General features: G+C 32.9%; 1 protein-coding gene across 2 annotated transcripts; it reads left to right on the forward strand.

Moving 5' to 3' along the window:
• The first annotated feature begins 18,185 nt into the window (after window positions 1-18,185).
• Window positions 18,186-22,732, forward strand: LOC107462940 (protein LNK3). Of its 2 annotated transcripts, XM_016081629.3 has the most exons (7): window positions 18,186-18,333; window positions 19,508-19,819; window positions 20,204-20,292; window positions 20,409-20,485; window positions 21,153-21,269; window positions 21,358-21,503; window positions 22,107-22,732. In XM_016081629.3, the coding sequence occupies exons 2-7, from the start codon at window positions 19,518-19,520 to the stop codon at window positions 22,237-22,239; spliced, it is 864 nt and encodes a 287-aa protein (XP_015937115.1). In that variant the 5' UTR covers window positions 18,186-18,333; window positions 19,508-19,517; the 3' UTR covers window positions 22,240-22,732. The 2 variants fall into 2 exon arrangements, with proteins under 2 accessions (XP_015937115.1, XP_015937116.1); XM_016081630.3 differs by lacking the exon at window positions 18,186-18,333 and having other exon boundaries at window positions 19,679-20,015.
• The last annotated feature ends 2,078 nt before the right edge of the window (window positions 22,733-24,810 follow it).

Here is a 24,810-nt window from a genome sequence, read left to right on the forward strand (position 1 = left end):
TATTTCGGACAATGCTCTAAGATATCTATTATAAATTTATAATATATAGAATAAATATTCATTTTGGTTTTCGGAATTTTAGATAAGATATTTTAGTCCGTAAACAATTTTTATTTATTAAAAATATTTGATAATTACTTTTATTGGACATATTAGTTTCTTATGTGCGTTAAATCAATTTTTCAATGTGTGTATATCTAAAATTTTTTAGAGATCAATTTGGGTATTTATTTTTATATATAAAAAGAAAGTCTAAAATAGTGTTATAGAGAAAGAATGACACATAAGTTTTTAAATTTTATATAAAATTGTCATGTCCATTGCAACAATATAGAAAAAATATGTATTCTAGAATTACATTTATACTACCATAGAGAATAAGATCTATATAATTAATATAGCATTAGTTTTATAATTTGACACACTAAATTATCTAATTCTACAAAAAATATTATAGTATAAAGAATGTTGATTCATATCAATGGTCTAAATTCTAATATAACATTCTATTTGGAGAATAAATTTTAGGTAATGCTATGGCAAAAAATTCAAATTTTTCCTATAAGTGAGGAACTTATGTGTCAGAATTCTGAGTTTGCTGTTTAAAAAAGCAGGTCTGGTTAGGATTTGAAATCCGTCAAATTGAAAAAACCGTCAAACCCACACCGCCAAATTGGTGGTTTTGGCGGGTCGGGTCGGGTCGGTCTACCGGACCGTAGATTTTTATTTTTATTTTTTATTAAATAAAAGAGTTATTACTATTATAAAATTAATAATTATAGAATTTTCAAACACTCTTTTTTGTTATTGTTTTTATTCTTCTTTTAGTTGTTAATTTTATTTATTTTATTTTATAATTTCGTCTATTTGTCAAATTATGTGACTTATTTTTTAAAATAAAGATAGTTCTATTAACAAATATTATTTTAAACAATTTTATTGAAGTTAAAAATTAAAAAAAAAGATAATGAAAAAACTATATTATAATTTGATTATTTTTTATTTGTATTTGATTTTTTAATTATTATTTTTTGTTAATTTTAATAAATTTTATTTTTTTTAAAAAGTCAAGTAGGTTAGTCCGCCGACCCGCCAATCCGCCATAAAGTGGGGCGGGCTAGCATTTTGAACACATCTTAGTTGGCGAGACGGGTTGGGGCGAGCTAGCCCGCTTTGCCACTCCTACCTACTATAATAGATGCGTTAGTATTTGTTCCCCTTTTAGCTGAAGTAATTAATTATAATTTTATTATTTAACTTCTAAATTTGTGGGTTTTTTTAGACTTCTGTAACTCCAGAAAAGCTCCTTCGACTTTGAGTGCACGGAGGTCAGATCCTGACCGCATCTGTAGTCCTTTTTCTGTTTCTGAATCAGACTTTTGCTCAAGCTCCTCAATTTCAGCCAGAAAATACCTGAAATCACCATAAAACACACAAACTCAAATTAGAATAAAAAAATGTGAATTGTGCACTAAAACCTATGAAAACATAATAAAACTTAAACAAAAAATAACAAAAATTATATGAAAATGATGCCAAAAAGCATCTAAAATATCCGCTCATCAGAACACCAAACTTAAACTGTTGCTTGTCCCCAAGTAACCAAAAACACAGTAGGATTAAAAAGAAGTAGAAGGATATAATAAATCCCAGAGTTTTTAATGAAGCTCAGTTTCAATTAGATGAGCGAGACTAGTAGTTTTTTGCTTCTGAATAGTATTGGCATCTCACTTTCCATTGAAATTCAGAATGATTGGCATCTTTAGGAACTCAGAATCTAGATGATACTATTGATTCTCCTAGTTTAGTTTTTTTATTCTTGAACACAGTTTCTTTAGAGTCTTGGCCGTGACCCTAAGCGCCTTGTTTTCCAGTATTACCACAGATTACATAAATACCACAGACACTTAATTGGGTGAACCTTTTAGGATAATGATTCAGCTTTGCTAGAATCCATAGCCAGTGGTGTCCAGAGTTCTTAAGCACACTCTTTTACTTTGAATCACGACTTTAACTGCTCAGTTTCAAGCTTTTCACTTGACACCTTCACACCACAAGCATATAGTTAGGGAAGCAGCTCATTTGAACTGTTCAGACCAAGATTTTGTTTTTTTTTAGGCCTCCTAACGATTGATACTCAAAGCGTTGGATTCTTGCTCTTGTCTTTTGGTTTAAAGAGCTTTTGACTTTTTCTTTCTTTCTCAGCTTTTTTTTGCATGTTTCTTTCTCTTTCTCTTTTTTTTGCTGCTTTTTTCTTACTTCAAGAATCAATTTTTTGGTTTTTTCAGATTACCAATAATACTTCTCCTTTTTATCATTTTTTCAAGAGCCAACATTCTTAACTTCAACATCAAATATGCACTGTTCATTCATGCATTCAGAAAATAAAAGCAATGCCACCACATCAAATGATTGAACTATTCTTAATATAAAACTCGAAATCTATGTACCTTTACTGCTTCTAAAAAAAATCAAAATTTTATCCAAGTTCAATGGGATGATAAGAGGAACATTTTATAGCTAATTAAAAAATAAAAACTTAAATCCTAATAATGCTCATGCAATTATGAAATTAAAAGACAGAAATTTAAATAGAAACTTAAATACTACTAGTGATAATGTAAATCTAAAAATAAGAAATAGAAATTAGAATAGCCACAGAAATAGGGAGGTGAAACTCAACCACCTTAATCATGGGAGGCGTTAGGCTCTTCAGGAGATTATCTTTGACGCTTCAGTTCTTCTAGCTCACGCCCATGCTTCTCTTGTTCCTTGACCAGTTTGCAAAGCATGCTAGTTTGGTCTTTTTGTTCCTCTCTTAATTGATCCAAGGTGGTTTGCAATTGTGCAACAGATGCTTCCAAATGGGTCCAATATTCAATTGGAGGGATCTCTTACGTCTGAAGAGGCTCAGGAGTCTTTCTTTTGGGATGATCAGCTAGTACTTGGGTGCTTTCCATCACTTGCTTGGTGATTGATCTTTCTACTGGGATAAATGAGTCTCTGTTAATCAGAACTCCAGCCTCCTTGCATAAGCAAAAAATAAGGTTTGGATATACCAATCTGACTTGAGTTGACATCCTGTTTGCAACCTTGTACAGCTCAAAGGGGATCAGTTGGTGGACTTCCACCTCATTCCCCATCATGATGCAGTGAATCGTTACTGCCCTTCTGATGGTAACTTCAGAGCGGTTGCTAGTAGGGAGTATAGAATGCCCAATGAAATCCAACCAACCCCTAGCAACTGGTTTGAGATCTATTCTTCTCAGTTGGTTTGGATTACCTTTTATGTTGTTGATCCACTTAGTTCTAGGCAGATATATGTCTTCTAGAATCTGATCCAACTGTGGATTAGCCACCACCCTCCTATTAAAAGATTCTAGATCATCCGTTTGTGGAGGTAACTTGAAGATCTCTCTCACCTTATCAAGATGAAAGTAGAGAGTCTTCCCTCGTACCATGGTGTGAAAAGTATGGAATCCTTGTCCATCTTTCTTTTGCTTATTTGTCATCCACAAATTTGCATAGAATTCATGGATCATTGTTATTCCGACATTGATCTCAGGGTCAGCCAGGATCTCCCAGCCTCTCTTTCAAATTTGCTCTTGGATCTTCGGGTATTCATCTTCTTTTAATTCGAATTTGGCTTTCGGGATCACTATCCTCGTACACATTATTTTGTAATAATTGTCTTCATGCTATTTTGTGTAAAATCTAGGAGGTTTGAAAATAACTGTTTGGTTGTCTTCTTTCTTGCTTCTTGAAGTGGGATTTCCACTTTTTGGAGCCATGAAATTTGAATGGAGTGAGAAGGCAAGGCTCTTTTCATACCAAACTTAAAAGGTTTGCTTGTCCTCGAGCAAAAGAGAAGAAAGAAAACGAAGAGGATGAGAAGAATTTGAAAGTAGTGTGGATGAAGGAGTGTGTGGGGGCGAATGTTATATATATAGGGAGGGAAGGGTGGGTTTTCGAAATTAATTAGATAAAAGATAAAGAAGATATGATTCATACTTTAGTAAAAGATAGAAAAAGATAAGTTTTAAAATTAAAAAATATGAAAAAGATAAAAAGATAAGATAGAATGTATGAAAAATATTTAAAAGATATGAAAAAGAATTAAAAAAGATTTGAAATTTTGAAAAAGATTTGAAAAAGAATTGAAAAAGATTTGAAAAGATTTTAAATTTGAAAAGAATTTGAAATTAAAATATGATGGTTAAGAGAATATTGTATAGAAGATATGATTGAAAAGATAAAAATTAGAAAAGATAAAATTTGAAAAAGTCAACAACTTCCCTAACCTGTGTTGGGCGTTTGAACGCCCAGAATGCCTTGATTATGGCGTTCAACACCATGCTGGTGCTCCCTCTGGGTGTTGAACGCCCAGCCAGTGCCTCTTGGCTGGCGTTCAACGCCATCTTGTTGCTCTTCTCTGGGCGTTGAATGCCCGACCAGTGCTCCCTGGCTGGCATTCAATGCCAGCCTTGCTTTCTCCCTTCAGGGCGTTGAACACCCAGCCAGTGCTCCTTGGCTGGCATTCAACACCAGGTTTGCTACTCCTTGAGGGCATTCAACACCCAACCAGCATCCCCTGGGTGGCGTTGAACGCCAGTCTTGCTGCCTCTTAGGGGCGTTCAACACCCCTCTGGCCCCCTTGTCTGGCGTTCAACGCCAGCAAAGTTCCTGCTCCAGGGTGTTCTATTTCCAGCTCTGACTGTTTTTGTTTCTATTCTAACTACTGCACATGATCACAAACTTAAATAAAGGTAAAAATTAAACTCACATAACTGAAATAAACTTAATAAAAAATAGAAATAACTTTAAATATAGTTTGGTTGCCTCCCAACAAGCACTTCTTTAACATCACTAGTTTGACGATACTGCGCTCATGCCAGCAATAGGGTGGATTTGTCTTGCTCAATTTTACCACCCAAGTAATGTTTCACTCCCTGGCCATTAACAGTAAATCGTTTATCAGAGTAATTGCACTGGAGTTCTATATGACCATAGGGTGATACATTAGTGATCCGGAAAGGTCTTGTCCAACGTGACTTAAGCTTTCTAGGAAAAAGCTTCAGTCTAGAATTGAAGAGCATAACTCTCTATCCAGGTTCAAAGACTCTGGAAGAAATCTTTCTGTCATGCCACTTCTTGGCCCTTTCTTTATAGATCTTTGCATTTTCAAATGCAGCAAGTCGAAATTCATCCAACCCATTTAGCTGGAGCAACCGTTTCTCTTCTGTTGCCTTTGCATCAAGGTTTAGGAGTTTGTTTGTCCAGTAGGTCTTATGTTCCAACTTCACTGGCAAGTGACACGCCTTCCCATATACCAATTGATATGGTGACGTTCCTATAGGGGTTTCGAAAGCTGTTCTGTATGCTCAGAGAGCATCATCAAGCTTTCTTGCTCAATTCTTTCTAGAGGTATTCACCGTCCTTTTCAGGATTTTTTTTAGTTCTCTATTTGACACCTCAACTTGCCTATTTGTCTGTGGGTGATATGGGGTGGCCACTTTATGGCAAACTCCATATCGGTTCAACACAGAGTCAAGCTGTTTGTTGCAGAAATGAGTTTCTCCATCACTGATCAGTGTCTGAGGGACACCAAACCTACTGAAGATATTCTTTTGAAGGAACTTCATTGCTACTCTAGTGTCATTCGTGGGTGATGCTATTGTCTCAACCTATTTTGACACATAATCTATTGTCACAAGGATATAGGTGTTTGAGTATGAAGGTGGGAAATGACCCATGAAGTCTATATAGATTGCCAGCCCTTTGGTAACTGTCACAGCGACGGACAAACTCTCAAGAATCCTTAAAGAGTGTGGGCCAGTAGAAATCACTTTGGAGAACTTTTGTGGCTGTTCGCTCACTTCCAAAGTGTCCTCCATAATCGGAGCCATGGCAGTGCCAAAGGATTTTCTGTGCCTCCTCTTCAGACACACAGCAGCGAATTATCCCATCCGAGCATCTCTTAAAGAGATATGGTTCATCCCACAAGTAGTATCTAGCATCATGAATGAGTTTTCGGGCTTGCTGCTTACTGTGTTCCTTGGGGATGATTCTTATTGCCTTGTAATTTGCAATATCAACAAACCAAGGCGTTATTTGGATAGCAAAGAGTTACTCATCCAGAAAGGTTTCAGACACCTCAGTAGAGGGAGGAGATGTCCCTTCTACTGGTTCAATCCGATACAAGTAGTCAGCCACTTGATTTTCTGACCTTTTTCTGTTTCTAATTTCTATATCAAACTCTTGCAGGAGAAATACCCATCTTATCAACCTGGGTTTAGAATCATGCTTGGTGAGTAGATATTTAAGAGCAGCATGGTCAGTATAGATAATGACCTTAGATCTTATTAGATAGGATCTGAACTTTTCAATAGCATAAACCTTTGTAAGTAATTCCTTCTCTGAGGCAGTATAGTTTTTCTAAGCGTTATTTAAAACACGACTGGCATAATAAATGACATGCAGAAGCTTGTCATGTCTCTGCCCCAGAACTGCACCAATAGCATGGTCACTGGCATCACACATCAGTTCGAATGGTAGGTCCCAATTGGGTACAGAGATGACAGGCACAGTGATAAGCTTAGCTTTCAGAGTCTTAAAGGCCTGCATACATTCTTGATCAAAGACAAATGGAGTGTTAGTAGCTAGTAAGTTGCACAAGAATTTTGCGATTTTAGAAAAATCTTTTATAAACCTCTTGTAGAATCCTGCATATCCCAAAAAACTTATGATTCCCTTGACATTAGTGGGTGGTGGTAATCGCTCAATTACTTCCATCTTAGCTTGATCCACTTCTATTCCCTTGTTTGAAATCCGATATCCAAGAACAATTTCGTCAGTCACCATGAAGTGACATTTTTTCCAGTTTAAAACCATGTTTGTCTCTTGGCATCGTTTAAGAACTAGGGCTAAATGGTCAAGGCGGGATTCAAATGAATCTCCAAAGACGGAGAAGTCATCCATGAATACTTCAAGAAACTTCTCCACCATATCAGAGACGATGGATAGCATACACCTCTGAAAGGTGGCAAGTGCATTGCATAGGCCAAATGGCATCCGCCTATAAGCAAACACGCCATATGGGCATGTAAATGCTGTATTTTCTTGGTCCTGAGGACTTACTGTAATTTGGTTATAGCCTGAATAGCCATCCAAAAAGCAGTAGAATACATGACTTGCTAGTCTCTTCAGCATTTGGTCTATAAATGGTAAAGGAAAATGATCTTTTTTGGTGGCGTTATTGAGCCGCCTGTAGTTGATGCACATACGCTACCCTGTAATTGTCCTCGTAGGAATCAGTTCATTCTTTTCATTATGAACCACTGTCATGCCTCCCTTTTTGGGAACCACTTAGACAGGGCTCACCTAGGGGTTGTCAGAGATGGGATAAATTATCTCATCCCATCAGCAGGATCTTGTGCATGCATTGGGTTGGGCTAATGGCCTTAAGGTCACTTATTGTACACCCAAGAGTTGTCTTATGTGTCTTTAGCACTTGGATTAGTGCTTTTTCTTCTTGTGGCTATAAGGCAGAGCTTATAATCACAGGATAAGTATCTCCATCTCCAAGAAATGCATATTTCAAGGAGGATGGTAATGGCTTGAGCTCGAGTTTAGGAGGCTTGTTCTCCTCTTTAGGAGTTTTCAGAGGTTCCCTTATTTCCTCTGGCTCCTCTAACTCAGGCTGAGCATCATAAAAGATGTCGTTCAGCTCTTCTTCGAGTCCTTCAGCCATATTCACTTCTTCCACCAGGGAATCAATGATATCAATACTCATGCACTCTTCTGGAGTGTCTGGATGTTGCATGGCTTTGACAGCATTTAGCATAAACTCATCCTCATTGACTCTTAGGGTTACTTCTCCTTTCTGAATGTCAATGAGGGTCTGTCCTGTAGCTAGAAAGGGTTTTCCTAGAATGAGGGTTGCACTCTTATGCTCATCCATTTTCAGCACGACAAAGGCTGTGGGGAAATCAAAGGGTCCAACCCTAACAATCATGTCCTCAATCACGCCTGATGGAAGTTTAACAGAACCATCAGCTAGTGAAAGACATATGCGGGTTGGTTTAACTTCGTGAGTTAAACAGAGTCTCTTTATTAATGATGCAGGTATTAAGTTAATACTTGCTCCAAGATCACATAGGGCTATCTTTGTGCAGGCATCCCCTAAGGTGCAGGGTATCATAAAGTCCCAGGATCTTTGAGTTTCTCTAAGATCTTTTGGATTACTGCATTGCATTCTTCAGTGAGGAGGACTATTTCTACCTCTCTCCAATCTTTCTTATGACTTAAGAGTCTTTCATGAACTTGTCATGAAAAGGTATCTGCTCAAGAGTCTCTACAAAAGGGATCTTGATCTCAAGTGTCCTGAGATAATCCGCAAAGTGAACAAACTGTTTATCCTTTTTCGCTTGGCGGAGCTTCTGAAAAAATGGCATCTTGGTCCTGTACTCATCAATTTTAGTTAATGTAGGCTGAATGCCTACAGAATTGGAAAGGGGGTTAGTAGCTTGCTTAGGAAGGGTCTTATCAGCACTTGCCTGTGTCTGACCATCTCTGGTTGGGCGTTCAACGCCCTTACTGTCGCCTTCTTGGCGTTCAACACCAGGAACATTGTTCCCTTGTGGGCGTTCAACGCTAAGGGTGGGTATCCCTTCTTGGCATTGAGCGCTAAGAGTGTTGCCCCCTTTTGGGCGTTCAACGCCAGGAGTAAGCACCCCTTCTTGGCATTGAACGCCAATGACATTTCTCTTTGGGCATGTAACATCCTCAGAGGTGTCTTGGATAGCAGTCTGGTTATCCTCTGTCGGCTTTTCTTCCCCTGGTCTCCTGTTGTTCTGAGGTTGGATGTTCAATGTTTTCCCAATCTTCAGTTAGATTGCTTGACATTCATCTTTTATCTGCTTAGATAATTGCTGTCTAGTTTGACTCAGCTGTGCTTTTACATTCCTGTTAGAAGTCTGAATTTCTCGCAAAGCCTCTTGTAATTCCAGCAACTGCTGTGTAAGGCGTGTAGCTGCTGAGTCAATGGGCCATTTTGTTCTAGAGGGTTAGATTCAGTAGATATTGCCTTAACCTCTCTTTTATGGAAGTCTCATCACCCGAGTACAGATGCTAGTTATGGCAACTGTCTCAATAAACTTGTGAGCCTCTTCAATTGTTTTTCTCATATGTATAGAGCCACCAGCAAAGTGGTCTAAAGACATCCAAGCCATGTCTGTGAGGCCATAATAGAAGATGTCTAATTGCACCCATTCTAAAAATATTTTAGTGGGGAATTTTTGTAGCATTCTTCTATACCTCCCCCAGGCATCATGAAGAGATTCATTATTCTCTTGCTTGAAGCCTTGGATGTCCAGTCTTAACTGGGTCAACTTCCTTGGAAGAAAGTATTGATTCAGAAACTTGTCTACTAGCTGCTTTCATGTTTTCAAGCTAGATTTAGGTTGGTTATCTAATAAAGGAAAGGAGTAGTAGTATGTAGACATCTTAATCTTCTCCCTCAGTGTGTATTGTATCAGTAATTTGTAAATTATTTGCCAGAAACTCAGTAGGCTCTTCCTGTGGAAGTCCAAAGTACTGACAGTTTTGCTGCACCAGAATAATGAGCTAAAAATTTAGCTCAAAATTGCTTATTCTAATGGGGGGTATACTGATACTTCTCCCATAGAAATCAGGAGTGGGGACCATGTAGGACCCCAAAGTTCTTCTGAATTGTTCATTCCCATTTGGGTTCATAGTGAAGAAAGGTAGGAGAGATTGGATTTAAGAGGTAGAAAGGAAAACTAAAACTAAAATATTTTTATTTATTGATTGAATTTGAAAATGAAAAGAAAATTAAAGACTTAGATAACTAATTGATTAAAAAAATTTGAAAACTAAATATGTGATTTTCGAAAAAGAAGAGAGAGAAGAAGGAAGAAAGTTTTCAAAAATAGAAGAGAGAAATTAAGAAAGATTTGAAATTAAGATAGAAAGAGAAAATAAGTAACTAATTAAGAAAGATTTGAAATTAAGATAAGATAGGAGATTTGAAAATGATTTGATTTTAAAAAATTAAAAAGATTTTACTTTTGAAAAAGATTTAATTTTAAAATTTTAAATTTTAAATTTTGAATTTTGAAATTGAGTTTTTAAAATTTGAATTTGAAATAAGATAAGATAGGATTTTTTAAAATTAAAGAAAGATAAAAAGATAAGATAAAGTTTGAAAAAGTTTTGAATTTTAAAATTTAAAAGAAAGATAAGATAAGAAAGGATGAAGTTAAAAGAAAAGATTTGAAAAGATTTAAAAAGATAAGATTTAAAATTTAAAGTTTGACTTTAAGATAAGATAAGATAATAATTTGAAAATTAAAATTTGAATTTTTGTTTGGAATTTTTGAAATTTTTATGAATAAAGATAAAAAAGATATATTTTTTATTTTTTGAATTAATGAAGAAAGAGAAAAACAACCAAAAGACACCAAACTTAAAATTTTTTGATCAAAAGACACTAATTTATGAAAATTAAGAAAACAAACACCAAAAGATACCAAATTTAAAAGTTTTTAAGATCAAAACAAGAAAAGAAATAAGAAGAACTTGAATACCACAAAGAACACTCAAGAACAATTCGAAAATTCAAAGAAAATAAAGAACACACAAAAGACACCAAACTTAAGAACTGACAGTAGACTCAAATAAAAGACAAAGATTAACAAAAGAAAATAAAAGGTTTTGAAAATTTTTTGAAGAGAAAACAAAAGACACAAAACAAAATAATAAAAAGTACCTAATCTAAGTAACAAGATAATCCGGTAGCTTGTCAAATCTGAACAATTCCTGGCAACGGCGCCAAAAATTTGGTGCACAAAATTGACTCCTCACGTTTCGTATAGATAGACCGACAAGTATACCGGGTTGTCCAAGTAATATCTCAGGTGAGTGAGGGTCGATTCCACGAGAACTGTTGGTTTGAGCAAGCAATGGTTACCTTGCAGATTTAGTTAGGCGGATAGAAAATATAGTTGTCACGAGAAAACGCATAAACCAGATAAATAAATAAAACGTTGCTAGATAGGTGTGAAATCAATGGTATGAGAACAGTTGAGGCTTCAAAGATGCTTTGTCTTTCCGGATTAATTTTCTTACTATCTGCTTTAATAACTTTCTGATTCATTCAATGGCAACTGTAAGTGATTAACTCATGTCCTCTCATCAAGTTAACCTCCTCCACTGCAGCAATCCACCATGTTGCAAGTGACTCATGTCCTCTCATCAAGCCACCTCTTGGTTTCTCACTGTAGAAGAAGATGAAGCTCTAAGCAATCCACTCCCCTTCATGATCCTACTCAAGGTGCCACAGAGAAGGCAGATCTTTTGAATCAGGGAATGCTGCTTCTCAGACTCTAGCCTTAGTGCCACAGAGACCTCACTTACTGACGGTCAACAGGATTTCATGTTACGTATCCAAAGTTGCCTAGGTACTTTATTGGAATCCGCAATGTAATCTCTAGCTTTGGTTTAATACTATCCAGATCAGGACTCGCACGGAACCCATGTAGAACAAGGGTGATTGTCATGGGTCACCCTCAATTCATAAGATGAAGGATGAGAATGCATAAGAGAATAGAATCAAACATATTGAACTAGAACAATAATATTATTAATCCATGAAACTCAGCAGAGCTCCTAACCTTAATCTAGGGAGGTTAGTGACTCATATTGTTCGAAAAGTACAATAAAAAATGTGTAAAGTGGGAAAAGATCCCTAACAAGGGTGATCTTTGTTGTATATATACTAATCTGCTAATTAAGAATTAAAGAAATTATATAAACTAGTCTTGTAGTGCAAAAATCCACTTCTGGAGCCCACTTGATGAGTGTTTGGGCTGAGCTTTGAGTGTCTCCACGAGTTAGTACCCCTTAGGGGCGTTGAATGGTGCGGAATTTACAACCCACAAATTAACCGGCAAGTGCACTGGGTCGTACCAAGTAATACCTCAGGTGAGTGAGGGTCGATCCCACGAGGATTGAAGGACTAAGCAACTATGCTTGGTTAAACTACTTACTTAGGCAAACAAAAAATAGTGTTTGAGTGTTCAAAAGCATTAAACAGTTAATTCAGAGTTTGAAGACAGACAGGTGAATAAGTTGGGAATAAAATATGGGAGAAAACAATTAAGGCTTTAGAGATATCTATTTTCCTGATTGACTTTTCTTATTAACTATTTTAATCATGCTAGATTCAATTCATGGCAAACTATATGTGATTAGACCCTAATTCCTTAGACCTTTCTAGTCTCCTCTAACTTTCAACAATCGCCAATTCCTTAGTCAATTACTTCCAATTAGAGGGTGAAGTTTAATTTCTAGTTTATATGCCACAAAAATTCTAATTATCCAAAAATAAGAGGATTATATATGACGTATCCCGTTAAATCCAAATAATTAAAATTTAGGAGAAATTGTTTTCAAGCTGTTGTTCAATTAAAGAGATTTTCCAAGTAAAGAGCTTTTCCAAGTTATACAAGAACTCAATTAGAACATGGGTCATACTTCCGTTCCACCCAAATTCATAAAATAAAGAACGAAAACAATTTTTGAAATATAAATCAAACATGAATTAAAATAGAAAAATAATAATATCAATCCATACAATAGACATAGCTCCTAACCTTAACAGTGGAGGTTTAGTTGTTCATGGTTCAGAGAGAAAACTAGGATTGTAAATTGGGCTGAGGTGGAATGAAAAGTTAACTAATGTTTTTTTTTAAAAAAGGAAGTTTCTTTTCCCTTTTATATCTAATCCTAATAAATTTAAAATCTAATTTCTCAAAACTAAAATAATATATTTTCCTAATTTAAAGATAAAAATAAAGTTTTAAATCAGAATTAAATAAATAATCAGCAAGTCTTCAATTGATGGATGGGGACCACTTGCTTCGTAGAGTCCATGCTTAACTTGGGAAGTAACGGGAAGTGTTCTTCTGAGTCCTCTATTCTGCATCCTCTAATCTGTGTTTTCTGGGCCGAAAACTAGGTCAAAAACAGCCTAGAAATTGCCCCCAGCGTTTTCTGCACGTGGCGCATGTCACGCATACGTGTCAGTCACGCGTACGCGTCGATGGTCTTCTTCGCATATCACACGTACACGTCAAATACGCCCACGTGTCCGGTGCAAATCTTCAAATCACGCGCACGCGTCGCCATGGAAAGCTCCAAATCACGCGCACGCGTCGCTCCTCACTGTTATCTCCTTTAATTCTTGTGCTACAGAAACTCCATCAAATCAAGTCGAATGCTACCTGAAATAAATAGAATTGCACAAGACTCAAAGTAGCATCCATAGTAGCTAAAAGATAATTAATTCTTGATTAAACTCAACAATTTAAATACAAATTCACTAGAAAAAGATAAGAAAGATGCTCACGCATCATTGAACGCTGGCTAGGGACTCCCTTTTGGCCGTTGGATGCCAACTGCTCCCTTTTGGGCGTCCAACGCCAGGAATAAGGTAAGTGGCTGGCGTTGAACACCAGTTTTGGGCCTTTATTTTCGAAGCAATTTATAAACTATTATATATTTCTGGAAAGCCCTAGATGTTAGCTTTTCATAGCCATTAAGAGCGCGCCATTTGGACTTCTATAGCTCTAGAAAAGCTCCTTCGAGTGCACGGAGGTCAGATCTTGACAGCATCTGCAGTCTTTTCTCTGTTTCTGAATCAAACTTTTGCTCAAACTCCTCAATTTCAGCCAGAAAATATCTGAAATCACCATAAAACACACAAACTTAAAGTAGAATAAAAAAATGTGAATTTATCACTAAAACCTATGAAAACATAATAAAACTTAAACAAAACATAACAAAAATTATATGAAAATAATGTCAAAAAGCGTATAAAATATCCGTTCATCATGAAGATAATTGAATTATTACTAATTTTTACTTAACCTCTAATTATATAGATATTATAGCCACCAATGGTTGAGAGAAGATCCTACACGAGTTTCTCCTCTTCAAGATATTGAGATCACTAACCAGAGAGTTAAATATTTGAAGAGGTATTTTCTTGATGAAGAAGAGAAGTAAAAAGTAAACATTGGATTTGCAAATTTTTCTGATGGTAGAGGTGTCTTTGATGATTATGACTCATTGAATGATAGAGGCATAACCAATGCAAAATCTTGGTGGCTAATTCATGGTGTTAAAATAAAATTTCTTCAACCAATTACTCTTAGGCTACTAGGACAATCATCTTCATCTTCTTATTGTGAAAGGAATTGGAGCACTTATTCTTTTCTCCATTCCCTTAAAAAAAACAAGTTGAAGTCTCAACGTGCAAAAAAATTAATATTTGTCCATACCAATTTTCGTCTTATTTTAAGAAAACTCCACAATACAATAAAGGAGAAACTATGATGTGGGATATTGTTGGAGCTGTTTTTTCACCAATTGATGAAGAAAAATGGTGTTCTTGAAGTTGTTCACCTTTCTCTTGATGAACCGGAGTTAAAAAGAGTGACTTTTTCTAATGACGAAGATATCAACCATATATGATGAAGAAATAGTATGACTTTAGATAACTTTTTTGGTATACATGTGATGTACAAAATTTTTGCTAACTCTATTAAAACATAAGAGTTTAAGATTTTATCTTTTGAATATCTATATACTTTAAGAAAAAATGCATATTATATGGTTGTTTTTGAAAATACTTTTTAATTTAATATTAATGAATATATTATATTAATAATATATGCGTGTCCCTGTGTCCACCAACTTTTTAGAATTCGCGTGTCGTAGTATCTGTGTTTCATAAAGTGAATACATCACAAATTTCCTTTGTTGTTGTTTTTTTCTCTGAAATTCTCAATGATATAAAATCTGCTATAACCACGTATAAATTGATAACAGAATTTTTGAGTCTACATTCTATGGATTCTAAGCATTTTTCCTTTTTCAAATTGTCTTAATTTTTAGTTTTCAAAGAGAAAAAATATTTTCACTAAATTTTTTATATTAAATTTTGTTGCAATGGTCTTAACACTAGTTTATCCATTTGCAACAGAAGATTAAGATCCCAAAACTCTTATGCCACTATTGGGTTACAAAAGTTGATGGAAAAAATAACAAATTAAAATTTATATATGAAAAACAATAACACTGTAAATATTGATAATAATTCACACAGACTTGATGTACTATTTTGCAATTGGTCAGCTTCATGGAAAGCCTTGGCATGTTCGAATATTGTGTGAATATCTGGCAGACAATCAAGGTTATTGTTCAAGAGTTAAGTCTCAAAATGATCCCTGAAATTATATTTGAGATTTATAATAGTTTTTAAAATTAATAATTATCTATATTTGTTTTTGAAATTGTACTCTGAGATTCAGATTAGTTCTTCCTACACATTTTATCTATCTAGCGCTATTGAAAAATTGATTTGAACTCCTCTGTAACACGTTGGTAGGTAACAGCTAGCTGACATGAATTAATAAATTTTTATGATACAATTTAATTTCTAAATCAAAATTAAAAATTCTAATCTCTAAATTTAATTATCATTTTCTGTAGTAATCCCTCTCTTTTTGTTTCTTTTCCCTATAACGAAGCTTAATTTTTTTTTAGAAGACTAGTTTGAGTCTTAACTCCATTGAAAAGGAATCCAAGAAAAGAAACTGAGCCTGATCATAGGCAGCTTTTCTCTACTCCTTGAGCTTATTATATGTAGTTTCTTAGAAAAGAAACTATTTTTCATGTAATCCGATAATATACGAGGAAGGGTACAACGAGGGTTTAGTCTTTATTGGTAAAGCCCTCGTGCGGATGACAGTGTAAATGGGTAAGTGTCACTTTCCTTTCCTCAATACGAAAAGCATTATTGCTAAAGTCATAACTTTTACAACTCAACATGTGCTCTGAAGTATTGGAGTATAACTAAATTTGAGTCTTGATTAAGATTTTTATAATGAAACAAAAGGATTAAATATGAATACATTTTATATTTTATTTAGTGTCTTTAAGAGATTGATCATTAGTAAAAGATTGTAAAATTTGTTTATAATTACTTCAAAAGACATTTGTATATTTTTTAAAAGATAATTTATGTTTAAATTTGTAAAAGATAAATTATTAAAATAATATTCAATTTATTTTTGAAAATATATATTTAATATCTTGTTATTTTTGTCACGTTTTTTTAATTTTTAGAGTCCTTATTTGTTGATTATATATTTTAAAATTATTTTTTCAATAATAAAAAATTCCGGATACTATTATTAATATTTTACCCAGTTATGAAAGAAAAAAAAAATAAAAAGTCTCTTTCCAATAAAAATAAATAAATAAATTTAATGTTCAAATTAAATATCAAAGTCTCACTCTGATTTTAACCAAAAATCATTAATATATGATATATAATTTATTAATAAAAAATCCTTAAAATCAAACTGAAATTATGGTTACAAGAAGAATCAAACTACAATGGACCAAACTATTAAAAGAAAAAAATTACATTCCATTATTATTATTATTATTAATATTATTATTATTATTATGGAAGATAAATACCATGAAAATTAATGAATAGTTAAGCATTTAATATCTCATCCTTAAACTTTATCCCTAAATTTCTTTTGTCTTAATAGAAGCCGTATTTCCCAAAAGAGGAAAAAAAACTATTCCAATTTGAATTTTGAATATAAGCGATTGCGATGAAAACAACCTACGTAGCAATGAATGAGTCAATGAGACAGTGACGAAGTATTGCAACGTGTGCCACTGAGATTACAGATTTAGGTAGAGCGCTTTGAGGCCACAAGTCTCAGAACCAAAGCATTCTCCGCCACAAACTATATAACAAGTCCCTATCTTTCGCCTTTTGCTTTTCTTACAAGTGTTTCCTGCTTTTTAACTCCTTAGAGGGAATAGGGATAGAGATGGAAATAGAAAATCAATACTTTGCATATCTTAGCACTACGGCACTACCAGTTACCATGTGCTTCTTAAATATGATGTACTTCTCATTTTGTTATTTTTATTTTATAAATAAAAATTGATTGGCCTCAAATATTCTTACAGTACAAATATATACAAATAAAATATAATTAAAAAAACAATATTATATATCTAAATTTTTTTATTAATCAAATTCAATTAAATTAGTTTAATATCAATAAAAATTAGTTATCAATAGCATTGTTCTAAGTCTTATCTTGATTAAACTTAATTTATAAAAAGTTTTGGATATATAACATTATTTATTTAAAAATATATAAAAAACTATACTTCTATAATATTTTAAATCGTTTTAAAATAAAAAAAATTCTAGAAATAATTCATGTTTATTATAAATGTAAAAAGTGTGCTGAAAGTAATATAAATAACACAATTTTTAATATTTAAGATTGTTATCATAACTTAAATTGATAATGAAAATTTTAAACAAAATATACTGATTTGACAATAAAACACATGTTCAGTAATTCTTTAAAATATATTTATGTAAAAATATAATAATAAAAAAAGGTAGAGAAAGAAGACTATATTCTTTTCTTAAAAAAATCAATATACCAAAGTAGTTTTCGAAAAAGTTTGTGTGGGACAGTTTAAACCTTTACAATTTTCAATTACTAAATTAATTTTTAATATTTTATTTTATTAGTTATATCAATTTTTATGTCAAATTTTAATAAAATATTAGACATTGACTCACATAATTTATTTGATAAAAAGATATCAGTTTCTAAAATTTTTTTAAATTTTAATATAAATTTTTTTTTAGTAAATAATCTGTTATGAGAATTTATTTATTTAACGTAATAAAAATTTAAAAATTAATTTAATGATCAAAATTTAATAAAAATTAAAGTATTCCATTAAAAAATTTTAGGAATGGACTTGATTAAGAAGCAGGACACTTTACTAGGTTATCATTTTTATATGTTGGAAACATTTTCATTTTGAACACCAGCTGTGTTTAATTATATTTTAATANATTTATATTTTAATATTAAAATATTATTATAATTTATTTAAAATACTTTATATATATTTTAAATTCACGTGTCCTATATTGTGTCATATGCTATTAATAATAATAAAAAAAAGAATTGAACATTTCCTAATTCAACCTTCGACTTTTGATATATATGTGCCTAAAAAATTCTTACAAGTTACCGTAGCCAGTCCATAAAACCAGAGCCGCCTCTGTTTTGCGTGCTGAAAACACTCTGAAGTTCATTGCTGACACTACACTTTTCTTCAGCTGTCTCTATTACCTTTCAACTTTCATCAACTATAGTTCTCTTTATTTTCTATCATTCTCTGCGGGTAAGTCTTTGGAATCAATCTTATATTTAAAATATGTTTTCTGTTCAAAGAGGATTCTTTGGAAATTATGACGATAGGAGAGTTATGTGGTTTTTAGGTTTTTTTTTGTTTCATCGATTTTCTCTTAATTTATTTTTTTTTCTCTCCCTTGATTTATTCTGTCATTTTTATTTCCATTCGTTTCCTTTTGTTGTTTGCTTTTGAATTCCGTTAAAAGATTTTTAGTTTTTAAACCTTGATTCTCTCAGTTTTACTATCATGAATGGAGTATCGTGCTATGTTTTGGAGTGTAAGCTTTTCATGAAACATATTTTTAATTTAATAATTTTCAACATAAAAAAGAATAGAGTGATGGATCTATCATAAAAATATAATTTTTTTATAAGAATGTTATATAACTAGCTTAATCCAAAATTATCAAGTATACCCAATTAAGTTTACATTCATGACTTTTGGGTTCTAAAAGTTGGAGTCTGCCACCTTTTCCTATGACACTAGAGATGAAATCTTGTAGGTTTGATAATGAAATTTGTATATTTAGCATGTAGAAGGAACATAGGATTTATGGTGTTGATAATTTAGTACACTAAAGAAAGAAATACACCAATAATCCTCCAAATATGAACATTTGACAAAATGCCCCAAAAATCCCCCTTTTAGTAGGAGCTGCTTGCGCATTAATTCCTTTTAGGTTAATTACTCTGTTGGTATCTATAGTTTCATCGAATTTTCAATTAGGTCTCTATACTTTTTTTTCTTTTCAATTAGGTCCTTATACCATATCAGATATTGTAACTAATTTCCTACCGTGACAAAAACGTTGAAATGAATGAAATATTCTGTTAAACTATATAGAATATTCAGTCAAGTGTTAGGCATATTCGTTTTGCTTAACGGAATATTCCGTTAATTCCAGTATTTTTATCACAGTAGGGACTTAATTTCAAAATCTGATATGGTATAGAGACTCAATCGAAAAGAAAAAAAAGTATAGGGATCTAATTGAAAATTCAGTGAAATTATAGGGATTAACAGAGTAATTAAAACCTTCCTTTTATGGTATTGATTGTCAGTGCCACAAGTTTTTGGAGACTAGAAGTCCATATTTTCATGATTCCATTTATAAAGACAATTTTTTAACTGGCTAATCTTTGCACTTATGAACACTCTACAGAGTATTTGTTATGGATTGCTACGATGGTCATGGCATTCATGATTTTATTCTTCCCAAAGATGAAGATTTATTCAATGCATGTTCACCAGAGAATTGGTCGAGATGGGAATTAAGTGCCCCTAATGCAAGAGAGGTGGAATTCAGTTACATTGATAAATATTTCATTGAAAAGATTGATCTCGGAGCTTCTCAGCAGGATAGTTCAAGTGTATGTGGACCACAACCTTCTCAACAAATGGCATTTTCGCACAACGAGCCTAATTATGAGCTTCAGGACCTATCAAGTTTTGAACAGATTGATGACATTTTTGTGTATAAGCGTAACCTCTGGGACTAATCATCTAGATTCTGTGACATGCTTTAACTAGTTCAAATTGAATTGCTCTGTGGTGTTTTTGTTGCATTCCAAATTTCGCCAAATTTATCTTTATCCTGGGAGCCAATGTGGACTAACACAATCATACTTATGGTTCCCAGAACTGTATAAGCATGAACCTGTTATGGCATGGTAAGAGCTCCCATTTTCCTTAATCATTCTGTTGTGGAAAGGCTTTAATTTTTCACTTCTCATTGCATTATCACATGTAACTCGACAGAGACGTTCAATGTTCACTTCATTATGATAGGACAGAAATATTCAGTTCGAAATGATTATTTGTTTTCTTACAGCATCATCTCTTATTTTGCATATTGCAGGGATTCTCTATTTGAAGGTCCTCCCTGTGTTGAAAACTCACAGAAGTCATTTTTCTTGTGCCCTGAAAAATGTTGCTGCAATATACCTGGTGATGATTCTTTACTAGATATTAATTTAATGTATCAAGTAACTTTGAAAGTTATCTATTATATGTGGATGAACACTTGAACAAAATACCTGAAAAAATATGCTTCTTTTCGACAGATCAATTGCAGAAAGATTTTGAGGCTTCAACGTTTGTTCCATGTGACTCAGAATCTAAGGATTGTCTCGATGTAGAGGTGATAATCACCTCTTGACTAGTAGTTGAAAAGTGTTGTAACACTTTGCTTGATAAGATAGAAATTATTGACTCGAATGGAAGAGCAAATATTTTCCTAGTATACCCAAATGGCTTATACTTATTTGACAAATTGACCTAAAGGGAGGAAAGTTTCTATTAAGGATTTGAATTTTTATGTTTCCGTGGTAATTTTGTTAGCAAAATGATGTTTCATTTGGTAATTTGGGTACCTCACTTGTTTATTAATTGTTTTGCAGTAGTTTGGGTTAAATACATGCCACACTAGTACTTTTTGTATTTTATATATTCATATATGTTCAACCAAGATTCGATGACTGCACCTATGGACTTGAAAATTAAAAGGCATTGTGTTTTCCAATGTTGAATATCACATTCATATTTTCATGCTTGGAGAAGCTATGATTTGAGACAGAGTTAAGATTATTCTCTTTTCAAGACATCCTTTCGATCTTTGATTTTTGCTGAGAATACAAATATTCTTGCACCGTCTGACCTATCCCTTGCCACTTGCGATGTACTTAAATGAATGTTCCATCCTTCTTGGTATAGACAGAAGAGAAAAGAGAATATATGTATGGTTTATCATATTTACATAATTTCACTTTAAGGCTTTAAGCAACTAATTGTATCTCTTTCTCTTCAAGGAACCTATGTTCGAGGAGTTGGATGCTTTCGAGTGGTGCAGTAGAGATGAGACCATGGATGAGCAGTTCTCTCTTGAGGAATCTATACTTCAGAATCTTGAGACAGTTATTGTGCAGGTAAACTGAAATCAATGGCGTCTGATCGGATGAAATAATGAATAATGCATGTTGCTGATTTGTTTTGTTTTCCTTTTGCTATGACCAGTTCAATGAGAAGACACGGATTTGTTTCCGAGATGCTTTGAACCGTCTTGCCCGAAATACAAAACAACAGGCTGCAGGAGAGAATCAGAATCAAGATCTCTATATGGTAAAGGCAATACCACAGGCAGTTCACGGTTTAACCGAGAGGTATTTGATTTGGTTGTTCTGCCTTTCTGTTATGTTCTTATACGCCTTAAATTCATGATGTTATCATCTGCCAACCATTTAAGGTATATCCAAAACATAGAGAGATTTACTTTTACATTTTTGTTTTTTATTTGAATAAAAGACATAAGTGAAACTCGTTAAAAAGACACTTGGTAAGGTACTTAAGTGTTCAGCATGAACTATGATTGAGCTTTATCTTTTTCATTCTTTTTTTACCTTCGAATTATTATTCTATTTAATAGTTGATAAAAAAAAAAACCCTGATATGATGACAGTTTGGTTTAATTGTAAAGTCAGAACCATGGTTTTAAATTGCTGTGCATAGGTGCAATTGTGGCTGAAAAATTGCTGTTGTGGTGTTCACTGCATCGGCATTGCAGCAGCAATTGCAGCACTATCATGTTCTGCCACAATTTTTTGTCCACAGTGCCCCCGCAACCGTAGCTGCAATTTAAAACCATGATCAGAGTAGAGTAGTGGTGATAAACAATAAAAACTATTCTGGATAATGGTAGTCTCCACATTGAACAATGTTTTATCTCTGTCCAAGCAAATTTCAAGTGGTTACAACATTATGTTTAGGTCTGAGGAAAAGGAACCAATGGAATCAGAGACAAACATTGTCGATAGAGCAGTTGCAAATCTCTTGTTCAACAAGATGGACCTTAATTTACAACATGTTTTCTTACAACAATCTACTAGAGACGAGAAATAGCTGTAAATAAAGGTCTTTGGGGGAAGTTGCTAATAAAGAAACTCGAATCCGGGGCACAAATTTCGCCATCCCGAGCCGCAGATGTTACAAGGGTATGATGCCAAGGTTCCAAGCAATGAAATCACATTGAATATGCGCCTATCTTGTAAATAAATGTCATTCATGCTAAAGGTTTGATTAGGTATTGTTATTGTGAGCTTCCTAGTAGAGCTGAATAAACAAGAAAAAAGAAATTCTAAATTTCTAAATTCTGAATCCTTTATAGTGTTAATTTGAGATTCCCAGTAGTAGCTGTATCAATAGCTCAATTTTCTGCTTGGGAATGGGATGTATTGAGTGAATTGATTATTGATTATTGATTAACTAGCTATAGCAACATAGGGTCATGATTCTCAGATTAAAACCTTGTGTATTATTCTACTATTCTCCATGTTGAATATTATTCCTTCTTCATTTTTCCTATTAATTGTATTGTAATATTGTTTGTTTATGATATTCTAAGTAGTTACACGGAGATAGATTAGTGAGAAGAGTAATCTTTATGTTAGAGTAAGATGCAAATCTAGGTTAATTCATTTGAGTACTTCATTAGTAGCACTAACATAATAAATATTTTCTCCCAAAAATTTTTTTAACTAAAATATGTTCTTTACTACCTCAGGAGAATATTGTGCTTACTCCATCATAAATACATGAATTTGACTTTAACACAAAATCTTAAATTTTAGAATAAAATTGTCTTCGGTAAAAAGATCGTTTTGTATTTTTAATATGGGGGTAGAAGGTGGTGTTTTTGAATAAAGTGGGAATTTTGTGTGTTTTTTATTTATATGGATATCACAAATCTGACCAGGTGTTTTATTTTTTTTGTTTTTGTTAATAACCACAAATCTGAAGGTTAGATTTATAGTTTAAATTTTTTTAAAAAAAAAATACAAATCTGAGGGTCAGATTTGTAATCTTATGAAATCTGACCTTCAGATTTTTCTATTCCCCTAAATCTGAGAGTCCGATTTGTTACTCAAAATTTAAAAAAAAATAATAATCCATATTCAAGAAAAATACAGCAATGATCCATGATGATGAATTACACATAATTTTTTTTCATATAAAAAAAAAATAGCTTAAAAAGATACTTGTGTTTTTACCAAGAGAGAAAATGCAAAAAAGTATACTGTGATAACTTTGTTTAAGTTAGAACTGACACATATTTGTGGTGGGTGTCCATTAACTGAAAACAATTTAAAATAATCCCTTTTCAGGATAAATATCTTGCTATTTTTAAGTAAACGCTGCCATTTCTTTTACAATTAAAAAGAGGGGAAAGAAGGGAATGAAATAGAATATTGCCAAAGTGTCAACTCCTAATAGAATATTGCCAAAAGTGGAGACCTTGGAAGTTAAACGCTTCCAAGTTCCAACTTTTATTTATTTATTTATTTATTTTCGTTATTTTTCATCTAATTTAATAGCCTTTATCTTTTTTGGTAAATACAACACAAGTTTGTTATAAAATATTGTTTTGTAAAACTCTGTTGAAATTCCAAATAATAATTATAGAGAGTGATAAAATAAAATTTAAATTAAGCAATTAATTTATTAATATATTAAGAAAAAAAATTGACCTGTACTTATTTTGCTCACCTAAAGTGTACATGTTAGCGAAAAGCAAAAGTAAGATGTAACTATTAGATTATTTAGTGGCACACTGAAAATTATTGACCTAATAATATTTAAACTTTTCATTTGTAAATTTTACTAATTTATACAATTTAGATTAATCAAATCATATTGTGTACCATACAATGTAATCTAAAGGTTAGATTGTGATGACGGCCGCGGTGTATGTTCTATGTTTTAATTTCTTTACTTTTTTTAAGGGACAATAAAAGTTTACCAACAAAAATTTACATATCCAAAAATCTAAAATTAGACAGTTAAAATCCAAATAGTACAGATTCAAAATTTATGTTTCTAATTATTCCTAATATTTTTTTCTTCTTGTTGATCATATTTATTCCTCGCCAGACAACAGCAATGACATACTGCTGCTTTGGTTACTACATATGGTTTCCAACGGAAAAAAGTACAGCTCTAAGCCATTACTAATTATGTTGTTTTTTATATGAATTAATCAAAATTGTTATTTAACTACAATCATGTTTTTCTTAATACGCTGCACCCAGATTTGAACCTTGGTGAATACAGAGAGTATTGAAAAGGAATCATTAAGTGTTGTGTGGATGAGTGTGTAGTGTGGATGTATTGTAATATTTAAAACTTGAGAATTGTCTAATTTATCTGATCAAAAATAAAAAATAAAATAAAAAACAATAAATTTTAATAACCTTCTTACATTCTTCTATTATTATTACCACCTCTTAAAATAGAATTACCACAAAAGAATTGAAACTAAGAAGCTTATAGAACAATAGAGAACTGATTTATTTACAGTAATAGTCACCTATCTGGCTATCTTTGTTTGGTTCATCTTATTTGAAACAGAACCAAAACAAAAAACAAACAAGTTAACCACTTCTCACAAATCTCTTGATAAGAAATAATAGAGAA

The sequence above is a fragment of the Arachis duranensis genome, chromosome 8, assembly GCF_000817695.3.
Source record: "Arachis duranensis cultivar V14167 chromosome 8, aradu.V14167.gnm2.J7QH, whole genome shotgun sequence".
Taxonomy (NCBI): Eukaryota; Viridiplantae; Streptophyta; class Magnoliopsida; order Fabales; family Fabaceae; genus Arachis; species Arachis duranensis.

Excerpts from the sequence above, each read along its gene's own strand:
- LOC107462940 (XM_016081629.3), top strand. The coding sequence starts at position 19,518 with ATGGATTGCTACGATGGTCATGGCATTCATGATTTTATTCTTCCCAAA. Across the intron at positions 20,293-20,408 it reads ATGTTGCTGCAATATACCTG|ATCAATTGCAGAAAGATTTT; the intron begins GTGATGATTCTT and ends TCTTTTCGACAG. Across the intron at positions 21,270-21,357 it reads TTGAGACAGTTATTGTGCAG|TTCAATGAGAAGACACGGAT; the intron begins GTAAACTGAAAT and ends TGCTATGACCAG.